General features: G+C 35.4%; 1 protein-coding gene across 8 annotated transcripts in view; it reads left to right on the plus strand.

Moving 5' to 3' along the window:
* pou6f2 (POU class 6 homeobox 2) overlaps positions 1 to 18,204 on the plus strand; it is a 232,754-nt gene that overhangs the window by 153,111 nt on the left and 61,439 nt on the right. For 4 of the 8 annotated variants that reach the window (XM_087309297.1, XM_087309294.1, XM_087309296.1 and 1 more), the window contains one exon: positions 10,845 to 10,919. The exons of the other annotated variants lie outside the window; for them this stretch is intronic. In XM_087309297.1, coding sequence (XP_087165423.1) covers positions 10,845 to 10,919 — 75 coding nt within the window. The remainder of the gene's footprint in view (positions 1 to 10,844; positions 10,920 to 18,204) is intronic. 8 annotated transcript variants of the gene reach the window in all.

Raw genomic sequence — 18,204 nt, forward strand, 5'->3', positions numbered from 1 at the left:
ATTCTAGTTATGAAACTCACACACAGCTGACGCTGGGCTTTATTGAATAGAGGCCATCAAAAGATCACCAGCCATTGATTAAGCCAATATTAAAGTCATTCAAATGCTGGATCTGTATGTCAAACAACAGCAAGTGAAAAGAGATGGCATTCTGTTCAAATGCCGGAGAGGAGAATTTGACATGATGAATTAAAGTAGTTCTCAAATAGAGAAACGCGCTGTTCCGGGTTTTTTGATTAAGACTTGCAATATTTTGCTTCCAGTCATTTAAAGACAAACAACCATTGATCATGCATTCGATGGTTTATTATTTTTATAATTTTTATTGCGGAGATTATAAATCTGATAGAGACCTGGTCTCAGGTGGCCGTCATAAATTTAATATCAACTTTCCAAGAAATTGATGGTCACACAAATATTCCTGCACCATTCAGAAGGTTTTTTTTTCTTATAGAAATAACAGAGCTATGTGTGTAACACCGCAGTCAGCAGTTTTGCTCAGAACTTAGTTTTGCAACAAACATATTCTCTAATCAATCACATGAAAATGTGGCCAAAAAAAAACATTTGGGGTAATTTTTCAATAGGAAAAGAGACATAAATGTATAAATAAAATGTACATTTGTTCAAATCATAAAACCTCGGCCTCTTTGCAGTGCAAGAATGATCGATAGCTTAAAATTTCAGTATGGATTTTAAGGCTTGCATTTACGGAAGCAGGATTTTATATAATGACACCGAAAAGCTGTTAATTACGCTGGAAGTTAATGAGTCACATGATTGACGGTCAGCGCTGGGCACTCCATCACACCTTTATAGGAACATTTGTCATTAATTTCCTTCCTTGTTCCTCTGTCATTTGCATTCCAGCCCGTTAAGCGTGACCCCTTTTGACACCTCTTTTCCCAACATTTGTGCTTTTTATCTGATGAAGTGCAGCATTTAAAACAGTCCTTTGTGTGCGTCGCGTGGTTTTTATGGCGCTGTGCATTATGGGAAGGCTAACCCAAGACCACCAGTTTAGCTTCTTCAACTTGCATTCCAGATTTTTTTCCTCCAGCTTTTTACTCTCTCGCCCATTCTTCCCTCGAGTCTGTAAATTTCTGTTTTTCTCTCAGCTATTTATTTATTTGTCAATGGGAAGGTGAAATGGGGCTCTGTAAGTAGCGTTGCTAGTGTGAGGAGAGTCCAGAGGAGACGGCAGGTGATGTGCTCCGGGGGTCCAACAGGGGAGCGAAGGTGTTTGGGACAGTCTAATGGTGTTTTGATGTACCCGGGCTGAGGGGAGGCTCCAGGCTGGAGAACATGGGAGAAAGAGAGTGAGGTTTTTTTTTGAAAGAGGTAGCATAAGGTCTGGATGTGACGCCGGAGAGACTGTGAGCATGCTCAGATGTGTCAGTTCTGATTATGTCCACTCTTTATAATGGGAAAACAGAGAGACAGAGCGAGCGAGGGAGAGAAGAAAAGGTGAAACAGAGGTGTGATCATCTTAGGAATTGCTGTGATGCAAAAACAATTTTCTTTCAGCGTTTCAGATGTTTAATAGCAGTCCTTGTCAGATCTGTCCAGACTCTGAAACTATTGTATCTCAGCCCATTTAACTGAAAAAGTAAAGATAAACATTGGAAGAAATGTTTAGCAGTATTTAGGTTTTCCAGTAAAACTGCCTCAATGTCCTTTAAAGATGCATTAAGATGCAAAACTGAATTTTTACTGAATGATTTTTTTAGATAATTTAATAAAAAAGATAGGTCTTTAATCTAGTTTTGAACTGCGAGAGTGTGTCTGAGCCTTGGACATTATTTGGAAGGCTATAGCAGAGTTTAGGAATGAGAAGTCTCGACCTCCTTTTCTCGACTTTGCTATTTTGGGTAATACCAGAAACCCTGAGTTTTAAGATCTTAAAGAGCAGTTGTTTGGTTAGATAAACAGGAGATAAATTATTTAAAGCTTTATAGGTAAGAAGCAATATTTTAAAATCAATACGAAACTTAAAAGGAAGCCAGTGTAAGGAGGATAAAATTGTGGTGATATGGTCATATTTTCTAGACCTGGTAAGAACTCTGGCATCTGCATTTTGTACTAGCTGAAATTTATTAATAGAGGATGCTGGGCAGCCAGCAAACAGAGCATTACAGTAATCCAGTCTAGAAGTCATAAAAACATGAACTAGCTTTTCTGTATCTGAGATGGATAGCATACTTCGTAACTTAGCATTAAGTTACTATGAGTAACTTGTTTCTCAAATGAAATAAGGCAGTTTTCGTCACAGTTACACCAAGTTTAGTTAAAAAAAAAACAACATCTGAACTTTTCACGCACTGCAATTCATGTAAGTAGAACTAACCAATCTGCTTTTATGCTTTTATGGAATATACACATTTCAGTAATAATGGCAGACTAATTACTTTGGACAATTTTGTCTAAAATACCAAAAAAAAAATAACAATAATAACAAGAAGAATACTAGTATGACAACAACAATGCACAATAAAGATTAAAAGATAGGGAAGTAAATGAGCATTTTTATCAGGCTTCTTCAGTAATATCTTTTTTTTTTTTTTGTCACAGAATAGCTATTTGTTTTATTTTAAAGTGAAGTAACCCAACATAACAAAAAATATTCTGTTTCTATGGAAATTTTAGATAGCACTTAAAGGTTTTTGCATCTGACCTGAACATATACACACATAGTCAATCTTTAAATTGTAAGGAAAAAAAAGCATTTGTCAGATATAAACTCAAAACTCTATAAATGCAATTCCAAGTTTTAGTTAAAATCATTCAATTCTTTTTCTTTCTATCTATCTTTCTTTCTTTCTTTCTTTCTTTCTTTCAATATTTCTCTACACTGACAAGTAAGAAGTAGGGCCCTATCATACACCCGGCGCAATGTGGCTCAAGGCGCGGCGCAATACTTGTTTGCTAGTTTCAGCTTGATGCAATAGTCGTTTTGACGCGTTGCGCCACGCTCTTTAAATAGCAAATACATTTGCGCTCATATGTGCACCCATAGGCGTTCTGGTCTAAAAAGGAAGGCGTTCTAAGGGCGCACGGCTGGCGTGTTGCTATTTTGAGAAACTAGAATAGATTTTTAATTAGACAAAACAAACTCAGCCTAAACTCCAGCGCAGAGTTGCGCCTCGCTTACACACTGCTTAATAGCCTACACACAAGATGTAGAGCAATACGCAAATATCTTTACATATGAAAAAATTTGAATATTAAGGATAGGCCTATATATAGGATATAATAAGAATATATATAGGATATAAATATAAAGGATTAAAATATAACAAAACATATTATTTTCTAGCCTACATAAATATAAAAAACCACTGCTTTTGAGTCTTTTTCATCTCGGGAGGCTTTTTCAGTTCATTCATAACAATTTGCTTTTGTATAATGTTATTATTATTAGTAGTATTATTTATTAAATCCAGATTTATATTTGTTTTATTAAAAACAAGCTTAGATTTTTTTTTTTTTTTGTTCATTTATTCGTTTGCTGGAAATTACAACTGAATTTAGAAATAGTTTTGAAACAAATATTTGCGCTTAACAAACGAATTTAATTATTTATAGGCTAATTAATGTCTGTGCGTAAAGGTTTCCCTATCCAAGAGTGAAAGTGAAAGTAGATCAATTATCTCTCATTCTTGCGTGGTAGGTGCTCTGTTTTCTGTTCTGAACTGTTTTCTGTTAAACAAAAATGTTAACTGTTTGCTTGTGAAATGTTTTTCCACTTCCACTTACTTTGCGTCCTGTAAATAGCGAATGCGCTTATGGCGCGATGCAGCTGGCTCTTAAAGGGAATGGGAGATGAGACTCTGATTGGTTTATTCTCAAAACACACCTATAACTCATCAAGAAAATTAACTCAATCTTTTTAGACCATGCGCCTTGGCGCAAAGCCGATTTTCCCATCCTTAAATTAGCAAATATGGATTCTGACACGCCCTGAAAGCGTTTGCGGCCTGCGCTTTCCGTTTTGCACATGGACCGTCAAAATAGAGCCCGTAGTTACTTGTTTCAATGTTTTTTACAAGCAGTAACAAGTTTCAAATAACTTTAACTTTAACAAGTAGATATGTAGCACAACAAAATTATGATCAGTACACAATGTTTATAAATGTCAAGTTATCTATCAGAAATGTAAAGAATATTTCTTTATAAAAAAGAAGATGCGTATTCGAACTAAATGGTTTACTCACTGGCGTTATTCGAACGCACCAAAATATAAGATTTTATGCTTGAAAATAAAGATAAATGGAAAAAACTAAAATGAAAATTTAAAATTCATTGCTTAAAGCTTGCAATTTTGGGGAAAAAATTTTAAGTGAAATAACAATATAAAACTTAACCTGAAATTGCCAGAAAATTATTATTTTATACATTTTTATCCCATGCGGAAACATTGACTTCACATAATTCAGTTCTGAGATTATATATTTTACTTTTCGGAAAATTGACATGAAAAACATAAAGAAGCCATATTGTAGTTAAAGAAAAAAAATGTATAAATAAACATGAATTTTTAAATCCCATTTGGAAGCAAACTAGTATATAAATCTAACAAAGTTTTCAGATGTTTAAGATAACCATGAAAATGGTTTAAAAACCATTTTAAGGTCTAAATGATTAGCCTATTTATGCTGTGTTTTTTATTTTATTTTATTTTTTATTTTTTTGGGGTCTACAGAACAAACCATCATTATACAATAACTTGCCTGATTATCCTAACCTGCCTACTGTAGTTAACCTAATTAACCGAGTTAAGCCGTTAAAAGTCACTTTAAGCTGTATAAAAGTGTCTTGAAAATATCTATTAAAATATTAGTTACTGTCATCATGGCAAAGATCAAATAAATTGGTTATTAGAAATGAGTTATTAAAACTATTATTTTTTGAAATGTGTTGAAAAAGTCTTCCCTTTGTTAAACAGATATTGGGGAAAAAATAAACAGGGGGGCTAATAATTCAAGAGGGCTAATAATTCTTCAACTGTATAAATAACAATTTGTAATACAGAATATACTAGATCTATTGTTATAATATTGATTCCATACATCCTGCCAACATACAGTACATTTAAACAACTTTTTTATTTTTAAACTTTAGCTCTTTTCCTACCTAGGGTTAGCAGAAGTCTGTCCCTTGAGGCCGGTCTCTGTCTATTGTATTAGCAGAGAAAGCGATTAAGTCTAAATTTGCAGTCTGAACAGAATGGGCGCAGAAAATGAACTGCAGCTTTTGGAGTGCTTTACTTTGATGTCCAGAAGTGCCTTGCCATGGTAACGGCAAGCTGTTTTTTCCCTTGTTCAGGAGATTACATGGGTTGTTGCTCCATCTGACCCCGCTGGTCAAACGTCCATTGCAGGCCTCGCAGAACTTAATAGAGTTTAAAATTTACTCATCCACTTTGCCACGAGGCACAAAATGTGTGAGAGGGAGCATTCTTTCTTTCTTTCTTTTTCTTTCTTTCTTTCTTTCTTTCTTTCTTTCTTTCTTTCTTTCTTTCTTTCTTTCTTTCTTTCTTTCTTTCTTTCTTTCTTTCTTTCTTTCTTTCTTTCTGCTCTTACAAAAATGAATGCTAGTCCTGTGTTGTTTTTACGCACCCAATTGTGGACAATGTTTAGTTCAGAAAAGTCAAGTAATCTATAAGAAATGCAAGGAATATTACTTTATAAGAAAGAAGATGTGCATTTAAACTAAAAGTGTTCATTTTAGGCTATAGTTATGTTTCAGAGCGCAATTGTCTATAACTGTGACAATTTATTCACTACCGCTATTTATTCTCAAGCCATTTGCTTACAACGTGCCGAAATAAAATATTTTAAGCTTGAAAATTAAGAAATTGACATAGAAAAAAAGTAAAATGAAAATGTAAATATTAGGATTATTTTTTTTAAGTGTGATATGAATAATGTTTTTATTTAATAGTGATTATTTACAAAATAACACTACATTTTACAGCATTATTGCACTTTATTACATTTTTAAACTTTAGAAGTACTTGATTATGATCCTATTATTTCAATATGTTTTTGATTCAGTTTAAAGTAAAGATATAATTCACAGCATTTTTTAATAAGAAACATTTCTTATGTGAGCAAAAATCGTATGGTTTCTGCAAGATCAAGTTGTAGTGGATAGTATAAATCAGGGATTCTCAACCTGTGGGTCTCAGGGATTCTGCAGGTGGACCGTGAGATAGCTTAAAATTAACTCTCAATATTATAATATAATTTTTGGATTTCATTATTAATATACTATATTAAATCGATCAAAGTAATGTACCGGTTCTCTGACTGATTACTTTAAACTCGGTGCAAAAACAGCCATATCGCATCTGCAACTAGTAGACTGTTCATTCACAAACTATGCATGAAGTGAAAGTGAAAGTCTCTCTTTATGTATTTTTGTGTCAACTATTTAATATATCCACATAGTTGTCTCAATGAATGTCCTGTGAGTGTTTTATAATGGGCGCGCAAGCCCATAAAGTAGGATCTAGCGAGGCTCAATGCTGTTTCTGCCATATGATGTAAAATAAACTTGCATATGAACTTCAGACGCAATCTGGTGAAGCTGTTCACTGTTCCTGTCAGCGATCTCCCAAAAATATCCAGCTGCAAACTCAACTCTCATCAGATCAATGCGTTTCAACAGATTTGTATTTTACTTTTGTTTGTATATTTTTTAATAGTATACATTATAAAATAGATTTGCTTTTTATTTGTTAATAAATAAAGATTTAAATCAGCATTTATACAAACATTTTAGAGAACATGTCAGACAGGTGAGCCTTCAAAAAATGATCGGAGAAAGAAGCAGGCGCCGAAGTAAAAAAGGTTGAGAACCCCTAGTATAAATAACAGAAACAATCGAAATTCCAACCCCGAATTCCCAAACCACTGTATTATCTTTAAATCTGAATAATTACAATATGCCTTTACACAGTTTGGTGGGGGTGGTGGTTCTCATTCTGAAAATGTAGCCCTATGTACATTTTTGGAGATTGCAAATTATGTAGCAAGAGGAACGTATGTCTGCATTTTGTCTTTAAAATGCACAATACGGGACGGTTTGATGCTATAACTTTTTTCGCTTACCAGATGACCGCTGACATCAGTATAGACGGCTTTACTGCTGTTACCAGTTTCTCCATTGGCTTGTTGCATACATCGGATAAGACTTAGAGCGAAGTTGACCTTGATGACGGGGTCCAAGTCCGCCGGAGAGCGGTTCCAGAAATTAGGTAAAACAAAAGCCAAAAAATTATAACAAACAAGTAAATAACAGGGTGAGAATGTGGTAAAATCTGAAATCCTGATAAAAATCAGGTGAGGGCTTTGCTTTTTATGGATTGCATTTGAAAACACTATTAGTTGGGTTTAGGGAAAGAGGGGAGTGGAGGTATTGGTTGGTGGGTCAGACAGTCAGTCGGCAGCAGCCTCTTGTGTATTTAGGTGAGAACAGCAGGCACGAATGGCACTCTCGAGAGAAATTTGAGATCTAAAAAAGCGTACACAGCAGCCTCAGGCAGATTCACAAAAACGAAAACTGCAAAAAACTTCTGGGACGTATTTGGCGCTCTCCATAAATGTATATGAGGGTACAAAATCCGAATGAGCCTGGGTTGGTTGTTTGTCAGTACAGTGATACCCTGGGAATTAAACACACAACTTGTATTATCTTTATATATTATAGCTTTAATTCTATTAACTCCTCCTTGTTTTCAAAACTGTAAGTGATTCTAACACTGTAAGTTTTACAATATTTCCCATTGGAACTTCTTCAACTTTAACCTCCACCTCAAATAAAAGAGAAAACAAACAGAGAAGGAACAGACGTTTTGTCACATTTATCCAAAGGTTTACCCGCTGTTATTCTGTAAAAAGGATGCCAGCTGTTTAGATCCACACACAAAGATACAATCAACACAAATAGTGGAGCGGTAACACGGTTTCCTGCCTCCCCACATGGCTCCAAGTGGAGGCAGCCTGCCGGAAAATCACCTGTTTAGATGACAAACACTGCAATCCCCTGCAATCCACACATTCTCCATGTCTCCTTCCTGCTGCCCCTCAAGTTACGGAGTCTTAATCTGCCCCGCTGCGCTGCTGAGTGTTTTATAATGGGCTTAAATGTTATTGATCGCTGCTAAAATTACAAGAATGAAATGGTAAACAATATCCGGACAATAAGTCCTTCTCTATATATGTCAGCAGAAAAATGACAGTATAGAGGGGCTGTATATACTAAAGTGTGTTTTGTTTACTTATACTGCATACAAAATCGGTTCATTCATTTATTTATTCGTTTGTCAATCGTTCGTTAGTTAATTCATTTATTCTTAAGAAGGATCTGATATAATTGTTTTGATTTGTGTGGAGTTCATGGGAATTTTATCTTTAAATTTAGGCCAATATTAAATTGTGCACACTTCTGTCTGAAAAAAATCAATCTATATATTACAGATAACAATATAACTTTTAGAACATATTTAAAATATTATTTTTACTGCAAAAAGGGATTCAGATATTCACAGTAATATTAAATATTAACTTTTTAAGTAAACCTAATCACATATTGTTTAATATTTTTCAAGACTGTGCACAGTTCTGTCTAAATAAAATCAATCCATACTATAGATAACGTTATAACTTTTATAAAATATTGAAAAAATTAATTTAAAACAAATAGTGGTGCAGATATTCACAGTATTATTGAATATTAAATTATTTTGAAATAATCATAATCATGGGGGCATCGCGGTGATGCAGTGGGTAGTACGATCACCTCACAGCAAGAGGATCGCTGCTTCGAGCCCTGGCTGGGTCAGTTGGCATTTCGGTGTGGAGTTTGCATGCTGTCCCCGGGTTTGCATGGGTTTCCTCCGGGTGCTCTGGTTTCCCCGCACAAGTCCAAAGATATGTGCTATAGGTGAATTGTGTAAACTAAATTCTGAGTGTGAAAGAGTGTGTATGGATGTTTCTCAGTAATGGGTTGCAGCTGGGAGGGCATCCGCTGCGTAAAACAAGTTGGACAAGTTGGCGGTTCATTTTGCTGTGGCAACCCCAGATTAATAAAGGGACTAAACCGGAGAGAAATTGAATGAAGGAATGAATGAATAATACTAATCACATCGTTTGATATTTTTCAAGACACACTGCACAGTTTTGTCTAAATAAATTTAATCTATAATATGGATAACAATATAACTTTTATAAGATATTTAAAATATTATTTTTAAAACAATTAGTGGTGCAGATATTCACAATATTATTAATTATGTTTAAGTAATCCTAATCACATCCTTCAAAATTTTCCAAGACACATTTATGCTGTTTAAAATTGATCGGGTTGCTTTAGTGTTAAATTTCTGACAAATAACATTATTTTGCTGGTGATGCATAAGTTTGCAACATTTAGTTCATTTTGCTGTAAAATTTGCACTGGACAGTATATTTTTTTATTATTAAGATCTATTGTTGGGAAAAAGAAATGTATTTTGTATTATTTTTTTCTCTTTTTCTTTTCATTAAACTATTATTTGTGTTGGTCATTTAAGGGTCATATATTAACTGAACTTCTACTGTTGTGTGTGGGATGCTGTGCATACCAATATGCATTTTTGCAGGAGTAGATAAATGCTGGTCCAAAATTATATTCAGCTCTGCAGAAACTTCCGGTCTGAAGAAAGTTGTTCAACTGAACATAGAAAGTCTTATGCTTTTATTGTTGTGCAGAAAATTCGCAGAAATAGAGGACTTATGTCTGGGGTGCAGCCAATGGAGGACTGGACAATAATTGACAAATGACAAATTTCAATAAACTCCACCTGTTAATATCAGCTGCCTGTATATAGGTTAAAGTGAGGAAATGAAAACTGTGGTGCTCCTCCTTAATGTAACTTTTACATTGCATTAAGGATAACAGAATTCTGTGAAACGAATTATTCATTTGTATCCAATAAATTGTTACGATTTTTGACATTGAAGACAACCCTCTCCTGACCTGTTTTCTTGAACTAGCATGGAATTGAATGAATATACCAACACTATACATCGTTTGAAACCTAAATAAATAAGCTCTCAGTTGATGAATGTTTTATGATATGACAATATTTGCTAAACACAAGGCATCTTGAGGGTTAAAAAATCTCAAAATATTGAGAAAATCCCTAGCTATGCAAATTGCTAAAAAAATTAGTTTTGATATTACTACTGTAATAGAAAATGACAGAACTAAGTAAAGATGATAGAAATTATGCAAAATGTGTTAATAAAACATGATCTTTACTTAACATTAAAATAATTTTTGGTGTAAAATGTATTATTAAAATCTATGTTGTGACCCATGCAATGTATTTTACCTACTTCCCAGGATATACACAAAGAAAGATATAAATGATAAGATTTTGTGGACCAGGTCTCATTTTTCACTGTTTTTTTATTATTAATAATGTTAAAGAACAGACACAGGCAATCTAAATGTAAAAAAATATATAATAAAAAATATGTTTACTGTGAATTTTAAAAAAAAGCTGACTACATAAAAAGAAGAAATGTGCTTTCACAATTTAATGTAATAATATCTGTAAATACCTGCACATTATAAATCAAAAAATAGGCTGTAGTTTGGTGTCTATGGTAATGCCGTCACTTTTGGGAAAGGATGTATAACTCACCTTGAACACACTTGCTCTAAAACGATGTTTGACTCTCCTCAAGTTAAGCCAGAAAATGAACTAAAGCAGATTCAGATGTCAGTGGATCACTAAAGATGATCCTATATGTATCAGCTCATATAATTCACTAGCCTTCTTATCATTCCAGGGGAACGCGTTTCATCTACTCCGTCAGAGAGAGAGTGAAGGGGAGAGAAAAAGAGAGTGTTTGCCCTCAGATAGGGTGAGAGGATTATCTATGAATTCAATCCCTGCTTGATATTGCCATCCTTGTCCATCTCTCTCTCTCACTCATATGCGCTTTCTCTCTGCATCTCACCCCCTCTCAGAAATACATGTTTTTATTATCTGAAGATGTTAGTCCAAGATAAGATGCTCCATACACAGGCACCTTTCCTGCAATCACAAAGCTTTTCTCCTGTTCTGTTTAACTGAATAAGTGCTCGCGATGTCACCGGGTTACTCGGCAGGAAAGCTCTAGCTGTTTGAAATTTTACTAATGCACAGGGCTAGATTAGGAACACACTGGGCCCTGGGGCTATGGCAAAGCTAAGTGCCCCATTTATTTTATTGCATCACAATTTATGTTTCTATACGTTCCATATTTCCAGAATTATTAGCCGCCCTGTATATTCATTCATTTTCTTGTCGCTTAGTCCCTTTATTAATCTGGAGTCGCCACAGCGGAATAAACCACCAACTTATCCAGCACATTTTTGAGCAGCAGATGCCCTTCCAGCCGCAACCCATCTCTGGGAAACATCCACACAAACTCATTCACAGACACACACACTCATACACTACGGACAATTTAGCCTACCCAATTTACCTGTACCACATGGACTGTGGGGGAAACCGGAGCACCCGGAGGAAACCCACGCGAACGCAGGGAGAACATGCAAACTCCACACAGAAACGCCAACTGAGCCGAGGTTCGAACCAACGACCTTCTTGCTGTGTGGCAAAAGCACTACCTACTGTGCCACTGCGTCGCTCCGCCCTGTATATTTTTATCGAAATTTCTGTTTAATGGGGAGATTTCTTTTTTTCAACAAATTTCTAAACATAATAGTCTGAATACAGTAACTAATTTATTATTTTTTACAATAACTTTTTATGTTTTTATGTTAATATGTTTTTATGGACAGGCTAGTGAAAATTACATACAGAAAGATGGTTGCAGAGTGGAGGGAGGGGAAGGGTTGGACCTCAAGCCGGAAATCAAAGTTGGGTTGCTGTGAACAACTCATTGTTGTGTCGACGCTAACTCATTTCTAATAGTAACTCATTCCTAATAACTCACTTCTTTGCTACGATGACAGTACATATTATTTTACTAAACGTACTTTTAAGATACTAGGATTCAGCTTAAAGTGACATTTAAAGACATAACTAGGTTGATTAGGCTAATTAATTATGGCTAATCATGGTAATTTGGCAAACCATAATGATGAATTGTTCTTGCTCTGTCTAAAAATATTTATTTATTATTTATTCATTTATTTTTTTAATAAATGTTTGTTTGTTTGTTTGTTTGTTTGTTTGTTTGTTTGTTTGTTTGTTTGTTTGTTTGTTTATTACAATTTATTCATTTATTTAATTAATTTATTTATTTAAATTATTGAATCAGTTGTTTGTTTGTTTATTTATTCATTTATTATTATTATTATTATTATTATTATTATTATTAATTTGCTCAATAATATTATAATATTTTTCCACTGTGTTATTTATATTTTATTACTAAACTATTTATTTTTTTCTATTTTATGTGTAGTCCTACAAACATACAAAATAACCTGTAGCACAGTAATCATATATTGAACTTCAAACAGACTTTCGTAATCAGCAAAAAAACATTGGTAACACTTTGGTTCAATTATGGTCCGTTTGAGTATTAGTAGACTGTCTGCTTAATATCTGTTGATACTACTCCTTCAAGAGATGTTTAACTGACTATAAGAAGCTTTGCAAGTACATGTCAATTTACACTAACCCTAACCCTAATTCCTACCTTAACCAATAATGTTGGTACCTTAAATGTTCCTACCAAACATTTTACTAATAATCTAATGAGAATTACTTTGCATGTAGATGCAATGTAACTTAAATTCATAATTGAAATTACTGTACAGAAAAGTCATGTTTTGATTTTTGATTGGTCTTAAGCTGTCACGTGATGTGATTTCGCAGGTCAGAGTTCACTAAGCTTGAACTTTGCTTCGCAGCAAACTGCGAAACTTGTCGCATGAGCTTGTGTTTCCAGTCTGACGCATTCGCATAAGTATTAATGAAAGTCTATGGGAAGAAAAGTCCTGTGTGACCACGGCTTTAAGCAGGTGTCAGATGGAGGTGGTTGAAGCTAAAATATGCAGAGCTGCATCCCTCCAGGAATTGAGTTTGAGACCACTGATCTATGGTTTTGTGTACATTTTGCATCAGATGTTTTCTGATGATAGTGCACATGCCAATATATCATTTTCCTAAATTATTATCATCATTTTTATTAAGAGGCAGATTAAATATTCGCTAATACCACATCTTATAGCACATAATTCGATTAACTTCATTTTGTCACCACGCTCAAGACAGTTAAGACAGTTCTTGGAAATACAGGACTTTCTTGGAAAGAAATAGGACATCTGGTGGTCAATTGGGGAGCAAAAATTGTAAAGCCCAGGTATAGTGCCATCACTGTTTTAAACAAGCAAGTCGTATGGAATACTTCATATTATTGACCCACGAAAAAAATAATTTTGTTAATTAAGAATAAATTAATTATCAATCAATCCAATCAAGAGCCCTCTGCTTCTGTTGGCCCTGGGACTGTAACACCACCTAGCGCTTATGGTAATACGTGATGCTAAAAAGGCTGAGCGAATTAGCTGAATAGTTCTCGATTGTTTTGAAGTATGTTGCCCCAGCATGCTAAAGAATCATTTGCAAATCTCTTGACAGATGCTAAAGATGAAAGGCTGAAGTCTCCGAGAGCTTTTACCGCTCACAATAGCCACATGGTGAGGCATTGAGGAGGTAAAATCGTTGCCCTTAACATTTTGGGTCGCTGATATTATCAACTGGCACTTGACTTTTGCAGAAGGACAAAGAAACGCCGGCCACAAAGAGGCGATTTCTGTGATTAGTGATAAAAAAAAGGGTGACTTTCAGTCCAGGGGACATAGTATCAATCTCAGCCAATTTTAGGCCACCAACATGAAATATGATTTCATAAGACAAATGCGGTGTCATTCTTAATGTGCTTAACCTTTACTGTCAATGAAAAAGTATTGATCGCTCTGTGGTATTTTCTCATCATTTGATTTCAGAGAGCCTGGTAATATATGATGGTGTGATAAGATGAAAGATGAATGGCAGCTGAATGCTCTCACTTTAACAAAGCTGAATGGCCCCCGCTGAGAGATGGGGGGTGCGGACGGAGGAGACAGGAAACAGGACGCGAATATAGGCTAGAATTTGTTACTGATGGCCACTGCTGTCGTGATACTTTTTTTTACTTTACAGAAATATGAAGATTCTTTCATTTTTTTATTGTCACGTTGGACTATTTTTTCTCATACGAAAATAGATATAGTTATGAATATACCATTACAAAAATATCATGTGATCTTAGTGTAATTAAAAAGAGTGCTTTCAAATTGGATTATGTGACTTTATGATCCCTGCTTTGACACAATTTGATGCAATAAAAACTTAAATATAAATTGTGTTGGAAAAATATTAACTTAATGAAGAGAGAACCACGTTCAGGAGAAACAAGCAGAAGAATTTCTTTATTAAGACGTGTTGCTTAGTCTGCAGTCAAACAAGTCTTTAAGAAGTCCACAGGTCTGCAAGTTTTATAAGTCTGTTAAATGAAGTCTAAAGTGAGTCTATAATATGATTTTAGGAGGAGGGGAGTGGCTAGGTGGAGATGGCTAAACAAAGCATGCAAATGAAGTAGGTAGGTAGGTGAATAAACTTGCCAACCCACTGATCACATAAATTCATCAACAAATGGGTTTATTTGGCCTAAAAGTATCACCCAAAGACAAAGGAAGAGTCGTTAAGACCTTGCCTGTAGCGTTTGCATCGCTTTGGCTCAACCAGTACTCGGGAAATGTAGGTTTAATGTCGCTTACAGCTGGCTGTAATAGTTTTGAATAAAATTATATGATAAAAAAACCCCAAAGAATATAACTTTTCAGATTTTTTATCGATTTTTATTGACTTTTTTGCATTTTAAACATATTGAAATATTATGTATTTGAAATAATGCATTTATATTATTATTTTAATATTTATTTTAATTATTATTCAAATATAAGTTTTTTTTTGTTTTTGTTTTTTTACAATTTTTAAAATAAAAATGTTATAATAAATTATTCATTTAGTATTTGCCATAATGACTGTACATACTCTTTTTCTATTAATTTTGCAAGATATCCAGCTTAGTTTAAAGGCTTAACTATATGTTATTTTTTCAGGGGGCTTAAAATATTGACCTTAAAGTTGTTTTTAAAAATGACAAATCTGCCAAAAAACATTTTCAAGAAAAAATAAATAAGTTAGAATACTGTGAAAATTTTCCTGATTTTGCCCTAAGCTGTATATACACTCACTTGCCACTTTATTCGGTACACCTTCATTTTGCCTACTTTAATCCTTCGTTCCAATAATTTAACAAGGTACTGGAAATATTCCTCAGAGATTTTTCTCTATATTGACATGATAGCATTCAAGATGCCAATCCCCCGCTACACCACATCCCAAAGGTGCTCTATTGGACTGTTGGACATGTTGTTGATGCCAAATTCTTACCCTATCATCCGAATGTTGCAGCATAAATTGGGACTCATCAGACCAGGCAAAATTTTTCCAATCTTCTATTGTCTAATTTAGTGAGCCTGTGTGAATTACAGCCTCAATTTTTTACCGCTGTAGCCGATCCGCCTCAGGGTTCGACATGTTGTGTGTTTAGAGATGCTCTTCTGCATACCTCAGTTGTAACAAGTAGTTATTTGAGTGACTGTTGCCTTTCTATCAACTGGAACCAGTCTGGCCATTCTCCTGGCATCAACAAGGAATTTGCGCCCACAAAACTGCCGCTCACTGGATATTTTCACTTTTTCAGACCATTCTCTGTAAACACTACAGATTTTTTGTGCATGAAAATCTCAGTAGATCAGCAGTTTCTGAAATACTCAGTCCAGCCCATCTGGCACCAACAACCAACAATGCCACATTCAAAGTCACTTAAATCACTTTTTTGCATTGATCTGCCTCATTAGAAATTTGCGTTAACAAGCAGTTGGGCAGGTGTACCTAATAAAGTGGCCGGTGAGTGTATAGAAAAACAAATAAATACATCAAAAGAACAAGCACTGGCAGTTCACCTGTGTTTTGTACTGTAATTTGCACGACTAGATAAAGTGCTTCGCTTTTTTGTTATTGGAACAGAGATCAAGCTCCCACGATGCATTCCAAAAACAAAATAAATGAAAATATACAGATTAATCACAAGCTATGGGATTTTTTAAGCTCTCAATTATATGCTACTCACATGCAAAACTTCTCACGCGCACTCAAATATATGCTGCTCACATGCAGATTTTCTTGCACGCTCAGAAATATGCGCGTATATACTTGCGAATTATCTGCTCTCGCTGAAGTCAGATAATGCAGATTCACAATTTGCACCTTGTCTTTCCTCTTCCTTTCGTGTTTTTGCCCTCCAGAGATCCTCCTGTTAAATGGTTTATCCCAAGAATGTTGATATGTTTTATATATTGGTACACTATTTATTAACAATACACGAAAAACTAAAAGGTTAAGGTAAATTCTATAATAAACACTAGTGTTTTTGAGTGTTGAGTTTACTGCTTATGTTTTAGGCTAGTATTATTTACTACAACTTTATTTACTACAACTTGCTTCAGCATACTGTAGTATTAAGAATAGTGAACTAATGAAATTAAATACAAAGTGTTGCTTTACTACAGTAAAGAGTGGTAAATTGTAGTATAATATAACCTATATTTGAAAAAACTGTTTGCACACTCTCAAAAATTCGCTGCTCGCGTGCACTAAAATATATTCGCTGCTCATGTGCACTCAAATATTCGCTGTTCGCACACTCTCAAATATTCGCTGAATATATCGCGAGCAACAAATATTTGAGAGCGTGCACACAGCGTGTATTTGAGTGCGTGCGAGCAGTGAATATTTGAGTGCACATGAGCAGCGAATATTTGAGAGCGTGCAAACAGTGAATATTTAAGTGCACGCGAGCAACAAATATTTGACAGCATGCACACAGCGTATATTTGAGTGCGCGCGAGCAGCGAATATTTGAGAGCGTGCAAAGAGTGTATATTTGAGTGTGCGCGAGCAACGAATATTTAAGTGCACGCGAGCAGCAAATATTTGAGAGCGTGCAAACAGCGTATATTTGAGTGCATGCGAGCAGCGAATATTTGAGAGCGTGCAAACAGCGTATATTTGAGTGCACGCAAGCAGCAAATATTTGAGAGCGTGCAAAAAGCATATATTTGAGTGCAGGCGAGCAGCGAATATTTGAGAGCGTGCAAAAAGCATATATTTGAGTGCAGGCGAGCAGCGAATATTTGAGAGCGTGCAAACAGCGTATATTTGAGTGCACGCGAGCAGCGAATATTTGAGAGCGTGCAAACAGCATATATTTAAGTGTGCGCAAGCAGCAATTATTTGAGAGCGTGCAAACAGCGTATATTTGAGTGCACGCGAGCAGCGAATATTTGAGAGCGTGCAAACAGCGTATATTTGAGTGTGCGCGAGCAGCGAATATTTAACTGCACGCGAGCAGCAAATATTTGAGAGTGTGGACGCAGCTTATATTTGAGTCCGCATGAGCAGCAAATTTTTTGAGTGCACGCGAGCAGTGATTATTTGAGTGCATGCGAGCAGCGAATATTTGAGAGCGTGCAAACAGCGTATATTTGAGTGCACGCAAGCAGCGAATATTTGAGAGCGTGCAAAAAGCATATATTTGAGTGCAGGCGAGCAGCGAATATTTGAGAGCGTGCAAACAGCGTATATTTGAGTGCACGCGAGCAGCGAATATTTGAGAGCGTGCAAACAGCATATATTTAAGTGTGCGCAAGCAGCAGTTATTTGAGAGCGTGCAAACAGCGTATATTTGAGTGTGCGCGAGCAGCGAATATTTAACTGCACGCAAGCAGCAAATATTTGAGAGTGTGGACACAGCGTATATTTGAGTTTGCGCGAGCAGCAAATATTTGAGAGCATGCACGCAGCTTATATTTGAGTCCGCATGAGCAGCAAATTTTTTGAGTGCACGCGAGCAGTGATTATTTGAGTGCATGCGAGCAACGAATATTTGAGAGCGTGCAAAAAGCATATATTTGAGTGCAGGCGAGCAGCGAATATTTGAGAGCGTGCAAACAGCGTATATTTGAGTGCACGCGAGCAGCGAATATTTGAGAGCGTGCAAACAGCGTATATTTGAGTGC

Source organism: Danio rerio, chromosome 24 (genome assembly GCF_052040795.2).
Source record: "Danio rerio strain M-AB ecotype USA chromosome 24, GRCz13ab, whole genome shotgun sequence".
Classification (NCBI taxonomy): Eukaryota; Metazoa; Chordata; class Actinopteri; order Cypriniformes; family Danionidae; genus Danio; species Danio rerio.